General features: G+C 33.4%; 1 protein-coding gene across 1 annotated transcript; it reads right to left on the minus strand.

Moving 5' to 3' along the window:
* Positions 1-473: 473 nt before the first annotated feature.
* On the minus strand, positions 474-3,799 carry LOC145132578 (GroES-like zinc-binding alcohol dehydrogenase family protein). Its single transcript, XM_079067422.1, has 8 exons — positions 3,322-3,799; positions 2,659-2,794; positions 2,498-2,567; positions 2,302-2,395; positions 1,976-2,189; positions 1,165-1,306; positions 902-1,072; positions 474-828 (listed from the first exon to the last, which is right to left on the minus strand). The coding sequence occupies exons 1-8, from the start codon at positions 3,629-3,631 to the stop codon at positions 637-639; spliced, it is 1,329 nt and encodes a 442-aa protein (XP_078923548.1). The 5' UTR covers positions 3,632-3,799; the 3' UTR covers positions 474-636.
* Positions 3,800-8,220: the final 4,421 nt, after the last annotated feature.

The raw sequence follows: 8,220 nt of genomic DNA on the forward strand, positions 1-8,220 counted from the left end.
AATGGGTACTAGTACGTTGTCGGTTAGCTCTATATTGTTATAGTGTGAAAACTAGTATTTTTGAGTAAATTCAAAATAGTTGGATATAAACAGTATCATCCCATTTGAAAACAGAAGAACGCAGATGCTGTAAAAGACAACAATGAAACAAAAATGAAACTTACTACTTGTAATCTTTATAATAAAATTTGAAAAACCCAAGTCTAAGAATTGTAAAAGTTGATTACTATTGAGTGAAATTATCCTAATATTCATTTGGTTAACACTTGAGTGTTTAAACCTCTTGATTTTTCTTGCTTATTTAAATATGTTTTTAATGTCCAATTTTTATACTTGAAACTTTAAAGGAAATAAATCTCTTTAGTAAGAAAAAAAAAAGATTAATTCCAATTTCCACAATATGAGCCCATTAACAAGTACACTAACCCAATATTACACAACCCAAACTCGATTTTCTAGTTATGTACACCGAATGATATAAGAGGTCACCTTTTAATGAGTCATTTTGATACAACAACAAATCAAAAGCCTCTAAATGATTCAGTTTTATCAAACATTAAAACTCTACAACATCCATGGAAACAGAAAAGTTAACAAAGTTAAAAGAAATAAATTGTAATAATTTCTTTTACAGAATTACATAATTTCAACCACAGCACGACCTATAATACTTCCCTTGTTTAAATCTTCATACGCTTTTCCTGCCTCCTCAAACTTACATTTTCTTGAAACAGCTGCATCAAGATTGAAAATCCCACTTTCTGCCAATTTCACAAGTTTTGGAAGATCATGTCTCGCTCTTCCTCCATAAGATCCCATTACTTTAATCTGTTTTTTAAATAATAATTAACATGTGTGTATTTTAATAAAAACAAAAAAAAAATTATATTATTAGACATACCTGTCTACGAACCAAATGGTTTATATCTATTTCACCTTTAGCTCCCGTGAGTGTAAGACCAATCATTACAGCTTTTCCACCATCTCTTACACTTTGTACACATTGCATAAATGTTTTTGGATTTCCCAATGCTTCAACACACGTGTCAACACCCATCCCTCCCGTTATTTCCTGTCCAATAATTTCAACACACGTGTCAAAACTATTGTTGTGAAAATAAGAAAAGAAAAGGATATATATATATATATATAATTTATAAATACTTTGATCCTTGAAACCGCATCTTCATTTCGAGCATTTACAACATGAGTGGCTCCAAATATTTTAGCTTTCTCGAGTTTATCATCTTGTATATCAACAGCGATAATCTCGGATGCACCAAATGCACGTGCTATTTGCAAACAACTGCAACAAAAACACCAAAAAAAAATGGTGGTGATTCTAATTTAAAGAAATAAAATAATTAGGTGTTGTTTCTTGATGATTTTAGTTGGGAACAATATTAAATTCGATAAGAAAGATACGACTTAATTGAACAATGCATCCTATTTTTTTGTAAATTTGCCCTAATTTACTTTTTTTCCCTTGGATTTCTCTAATTTTCCTGTCATTTTCTTAAGTATTTTTAAAACATTATTTAGAAAGAAAGGAAACAAAAGGCATTCTAAACTCTCTAACGACAAAACTACCCTTCTCGCTAAACTTATGAAACGACAAACGCACACAAGAAGGGTAAAATTGTAATTTTAAACTTTTAGCTTTCTTTCACTTTCTCTTCACCTTGAGAAGACGAAAAACATTTAAAACATACCACGTCTTTTTCCTTTATATCCAACTCAATAGCATAAACAAATTTATCATAGGGCAAAAATACTAAAAATCATTACATACTTTCACTATTTTACGATTTTAGCCCCTCAACTATCACTTTTTATCAATTCAACCACATAATCAGTTACCAAATCAATAAAATGATGGATGTATTTGATACAGCCTCTGAATAGTTAAGGAAGCCTAGCTTCTCTTAACCATTAAGAGGTTTGAATCATTCAGCACTAAATAATATTCTCTCACCTTGATCCTACACCACCAACACCAATTACAGCAACCGCATCACCAGGGCGGACTTGGGCGGCATGAGCCATGGCACCATAGGCGGTAAAAACCGCACAACCAATTACCGCTGACTCAGCATATGGTAATGTGTGAGGTAAAATAGCCAAAGCATTTGCGGGGACCACACTGTATTCAGCAAGACCTCCCATACTATACATATACACTGGTTTTCCTGCATACATAAATAATAATTATGTTAGCATAATAAAGTTATTAGGCCTTTTTTGGTTTGAAAAGAGTAATGTAATTTTCAATATGTTTGATTTAATTTAACGCACTCTTACCACTTCCACGGAGAAAAAGACGTGTTTCCCCATCATAGAGTGTACCTTTTGCACGATTATAAGCAAAAAAAGCTTCACATAAATCATCTTGACCCTGTTTTGCAAGAATCAAATGCACACACATAAACTTATCTATGTGTGCATATGTATATTTATAATATCATAATGAGATAATACGATTACAAGCTATGTTCACCTTAGTGCAAAAGAAGCAGTTACCACAAGGCATAATAAATGCACCCACAACACGAGCTCCCAAAGGAAGCCTATAAAATAAATATAAATCATCATGAGATAAAACATAATACAAATTCTCATAGATTTTTGGTAAAAAGAAATAAAATAAAAATTAAAAACCTTTCGATTGTTTTAGTGTCAGTCAATGGCCCATGCTCAACAACCTCCCCAGTGATTTCATGGCCCACAACACATGGTGATGGAAACGGGAGTTCACCCTTCATTACATGAAGATCGGAATGACAAACACCACAAGCTGAAAAAAAAATTAAAAAATTAAAAAATTAAATTATGCAAGAAATAGCAATGTAGTTTTATTGATTTGTTTATTATAGGATTTTACTTTCAAAGTATATAATGTCTTTATAAGAGAACCAAAATTCCCAAATTCCCAAACTCACATGATTTTAATTTTCAAGCTTTGTCAAATACTTCCCGAATTCAGTTACAAATTTAACTTCTATGTGTCATTTGATCATTCCTTCAATATTGATATATTTCAATAGTAAAAGATCCAATTAATCATGTATGAGAGTTCTCCTAGCCATAATTTCATATGAATCAGTAAATTTCTTTACTTATTCGACACATATACATGGTCAAAATTACTGCATTCCAACTTTTCGAAATACAAATTGACACATGCATATGATGATCTGGTCAAAAGTAAACCCCAAAAATTAGAGGAAAGGTTTAGGGCACAAATTTTCAGTGTTGTGCTACGGAAATCAGAAGAAAAATGCCTAATCGAAAGCAGAAAGGGATTGTTTTCTGATATCATACCTTTGGTTTTGATAAGCACTTCGTTGACTTTAGGGCGAGGCATTTCAAAATCTTCAAAGGTCATAGGCTTATTTGGTTCCCAGAAAACAGCTCCTCGCATATACGATGGTCCACCATTCAGGTGATACGATGAACTCGATATTGTTGAAAATGAATTTGTTTTTGGGTGATCTGAAGAAGAAGGTGAAGAAGGTGTCACTGATCTTCTCAATTGATTAGAATATAGCGAAGAACAAGTGTAATTTGTTGTTCTTGATCGAGAGGTATTGATGAGACTTTGGAGTAATTTGGTGTATTGATTGAAACCCATTTGAGTTTTTGATCTCTGTTGTTGTTGTTGATCGATAGATTGCAGTAGGAAGAGCGAAAATGATGGCCGGCCGTAGAAGAGCACTTGAACTAGTAGTACTTGGTAGTAGTTGGAACTTGGATGGGATGACGACGATGATTCAGATTCCTCATTATCTGAATCAACTCTTTTTCAATTTGACCTTTCTATGTTATTTTTATTTTATTATTCATTTTTCAAAGTTTAATTAAAAGTTAAATATATCCAAAATAATGACAAAATTGCAAAAAATGGTATATGTATTTTTTATGGGGGTTTTAGTTCAAACCTCAATTTTTTTTTGGCTTTGTGGTCCTTTTAAGCTAGTTTTATTGCGGATTTTGTCCCTTGGTAAACTGAAATAACTTTAATACCCTTGGGGTATTTGTTTTTCATTTTTCTTTCACTTTTTTAAAATCTAATAGTTATTTATTTATCTTAATAATTATTTTAATAATAAAAAAGAGGGGTCCACTTCTCTCTCTCTCTCTCTCTCAAAATGCACACACCAAACCATCACCGTCAACAAACACATCGTCTTCACATATTTCATGTATTCCTCGTCACTCATCTCTAGCTTCATCACACATTTTGTTTATCAAACTTCGAGCTACTTATACTACACCTTTTCTAATCCATGGCAATCAACTCTGCACTCCACGCAATAGGTAAATTCAACGTATCATGCTCTGCATTTTCGATTCTCGTTTCTTAAACTGATGCAGTATATATGTATCTACCTTCTTAACTTAACTTAACTTAAGTCTAACTTTCTTCTTCTTCATCGTAATCGAAATCGCAAACTGCATGTTATTGGAAAACGTGTTTCCGTAAAGGTAATTGAATATAACTAGTATTTCCTAATTTATCGAGTTTTCCCCAAATTGATACTGGACATTGTGCCTCATTTCGGTCCAATCGATTCTCTTTGACTCAGTATTCATTTCAGGTTTTCAGTAGACATTAGTATGATAGGTCTAAGTGGTTGATTTCAAGAGATTGTGGGTCCGATGATATTAATTACGATTGTGATAGACTTTGACGGAAAGAAGAAGAAGAAGAAGAAGACCCAAAAAAATGCGGTGAGGAACAGACCTGTTTTTTTCTCTCTGTATACACTTTGGCGGAAAGAAGAAGAAGACCCAATGTTGTTAATCGATTGAGAGCTACACCCGGTTCTTGATTTTATGGGTGTAGAAGCATAGAAGATTTGTTGATTGGATTTCTACAAAAGTTGTACTCTTTGTATTAAAGATGTGGAGGTGAAGAAGACAAGCATGAATCTGGAAGATACGGGGTGGTTGAGAGAGAGAGAGAGAGAGAGAGGTGGGTCCTCTATTATTTTTTAATTGTTAAAATAAATAAATAAATAGGGATGAGCATATGGACCGGGGAACCGGTCGGAACCGGTCCCAGAACCGGAACCCGATGGAACCGGTCGGCCCGGGACCGATACTATAATTTCGTCAATTTTTTGAACCGGGACCCGGTAAGAACCGGTCGTTGGAACCGGCCCAAAACCGGGAACCGGACCGGATAACTCACTCAAAGTTTGAAAGTTGCATAACTCACTCAATTTAACTTTTTTTGACCTGAATCTTTTTCCAACATGTAGATTATGATTTTTAGTTAGATTTAGACTATAAAAACGCTTGATTTGGTTAAAAATTGAATGGGTTACAAGCCCCGCAAGGAAGGGTGTCAAATCAGAATTTTTTTTATGTTTCAGCAATTAAATATAATCTGACTTTGTTGTTCAAATGTGCATAACTCACTCAATTTAACTTTTTTTGACCTGAATATTTTTCTACATGTAGATTAGGATTTGTAGTTAAGTTTAGACTATAAAAACGCTTGATTTTGTTAAAAATTGAATGAGTTACAAACGCCCCTCAAGGAAGGGTGTCAAATCAGAAATTTTTTTATGTTTCAGCAATTAAATATAATCTGACTTTGTTGTTCAAATGTGCATAACTCACTCATTTTAACTTGTTTTGACCTGAATCTTTTTCCTACATGTATATTAGGATTTGTAGTTAAGTTTAGACTAAAAAAACGCGTGATTTGGTTAAAAATTGAATGATTTACAAGCCCCGCAAGGAAGGGTGTCAAATCAGAATTTTTTATGTTACATCAATTAAAGGTAATCTGACTTTGTTGTTCAAATGTGCATAACTTACTCAATTTAAGTTTTTTTAACCTGAATCTTTTTCCTACACATAGTTTAGGTTTTGGAGTTAAGTTTAGACTATAAAAACGCTTGATTTGGTTAAAAAGTGAATGAGTTACAAGCCCTGCAAGGAAGCGTGTCAAATCAGACCGGTTCCAAAATCGAAAACCCGGCAAAAACCGGACCCAGAACCGGAACCGGTAGAACCGTCGGGGTGGTTGGGTTCTTGATTGTGGCCGAAGCCAGTTCCCGGGTCGGGCCGGTTCCGGCCAGTTCGGTCTGTTTGCTCATGCCTATAAATAAATATTAAATTTTTAAAAAAGGAAAGAAAAATAAAAAATAAATACCCTAAGGGTATTATAGTCATTTTAATTTTCGGGGGGACTATTTTCACATACAAACTAGTCCAAAAGGACCACGAAGCCAAAAAAGTCATGGTTTGGACTAATACCCCAAAAAATGCATACCACAGGGACCATTTTTGCAGTTTTGTCCAAAATAAACAATGATATTCAAAAATTCTCCTTAATAAATCAAATACTTTTTCGGACATGTCATTCTCTTCTTCGTTTGGACACATGATATTTTCTAATATTTTTTAATAAATGTTTTTTTCATTTGTCATTTTCTCATTTTTATCTTTTTTTAATTAACACATGACATTTACACCTCAATTAATAACTGCCTTAATTAAAAATAGTCAATAAATTACAATATTACAACTCATTTAGTGTATTTAATATGTTTCCTTTGAAATTTAAATTTTAAATTTTAAATTTCAAATTTAAATAAATTTTTGTTTAAACCTTCATATTTAATTTTTTGTTTTACCCGACCCGTATAATATACGGGTCTCACAACTAGTAATAGTATATGTAAAAAATCTATCATCTCTAAATACGACATTGTTTAACATATTTTTGTAGATAACATGTAACATTCTGTTTAAAATAAAATAAATAAAATAAAATAAGTAAATAAATAAATAATAAGCCCTAAACCCCCGAGTTTATTTTATATATTATTTTATTTTAGCCCTAATTCTGTAATAATTTATCAGTGTTAGCCATAAAGAGTTATATGATATAATTTCCAGAATTTGGGGTCTATATTGTAACATTAGGACTTGAAATGTAAAGAAATCCGTGAAGCAAGGGTTGTTTGGTAATTATTGGATTTAAATTGAAAAGGATTTGTGGAGGCAAGGAGCAATCCTGTACAAATGCACTGAAGTTTGAATTGGAGGCGAGTTAAACCCCGTCACCCTCCTATTGGCTTTCATGTAAACCCTAACCTTACATCACATTGCAGCCGCCACCCTTATACCCCTACCTCCAGCCGCCGCCATCTCCTAGCCACTGGTGTGCGTATTCCAGTGCATGTTGTATGTGTGTGTGTTTGCTTGGCCAAAAATCGAAAGAAAACCCACCACCTGATGTGTTTCGAGCAATACATCAATCCTATGGTGTACATGCAAACCCTAATAGCTTTGGATCTAGTTTGTCTAATGAACATGCAATTGATAATCCAAAGCCATAAACCCTAGATCTAAGAAACTATAACTGAAATTAGGGTTTAGATCTTACCTTTGATTGTTATATAGCAATAACAATCAATCCTTGGCTTCAGAAAGCTTAGTGTCTCAAGTGTTGCACCTCTAATGGAGTCACAAACACCACTAAGCAACTTGGATGAAGAGAGAGGAGAGAGGAGGCATCAAAAACGGCTGGAAACCCTAAAGGATTAGTTCACCACGTTTTTGGGGCCATAAGGGTTCCTTATATATGCTGGCTATTAGGGTTTTCAGCTAGGAAACCCTAATCTGACTACTTAAGCCCTAAGCAGCCCATGGACCCCTTCTGGAACATGCCTTGGACGATTTCTAATGGGCTTCCCCATAGAATTCGTCCAACCTATTATTCCAAGGTGATCCATAGCCCAATTATGTAATTATCTTATAATTACACAATAAGTCCCTTAAGTTTAATTAATCTCTTTTAGTCACAAAATTAATTCTTTATTAATTCTTGACTAATATTAATTAAACAATATGATTTCTCCTTTAATATATTATTCTCATAATATATTAATAAATCATAATTAAACCTTTCTCTCCTTAATTCATCCTACATATTGCTATGGTGAAGGCAACCCAAAAGGACCATGCTCATAATCAGGTCAAGTACATTCCAAAATAGTTATGGACTTAGACACTAATCCAACAGTCTCCCACTTGGATAAGTCTAATAACTATTTTGCATAACTTCAGAACCTGATCAGCAATCGTAGCTTTCAAAAACCGTTGTCAACTCTGATCTTATCAGATACGTGTGTCCTTTAGATAAGGGATTATATATTCCTCCATTCTCAAGATATCGTATAGACACAAGACATGAATTTT

Source organism: Lactuca virosa, chromosome 8 (assembly GCF_052849685.1).
Source record: "Lactuca virosa cultivar CGN04683 chromosome 8, Lactuca_virosa_CGN04683_v6, whole genome shotgun sequence".
Classification (NCBI taxonomy): domain Eukaryota; kingdom Viridiplantae; phylum Streptophyta; class Magnoliopsida; order Asterales; family Asteraceae; genus Lactuca; species Lactuca virosa.

Excerpts from the sequence above, each read along its gene's own strand:
- LOC145132578 (XM_079067422.1), bottom strand. The coding sequence starts at position 3,631 with ATGGGTTTCAATCAATACACCAAATTACTCCAAAGTCTCATCAATACC. Across the intron at positions 2,396-2,497 it reads ACTGCTTCTTTTGCACTAAG|GGTCAAGATGATTTATGTGA; the intron begins GTGAACATAGCT and ends CTTGCAAAACAG. Across the intron at positions 829-901 it reads ACCATTTGGTTCGTAGACAG|ATTAAAGTAATGGGATCTTA; the intron begins GTATGTCTAATA and ends TTTAAAAAACAG.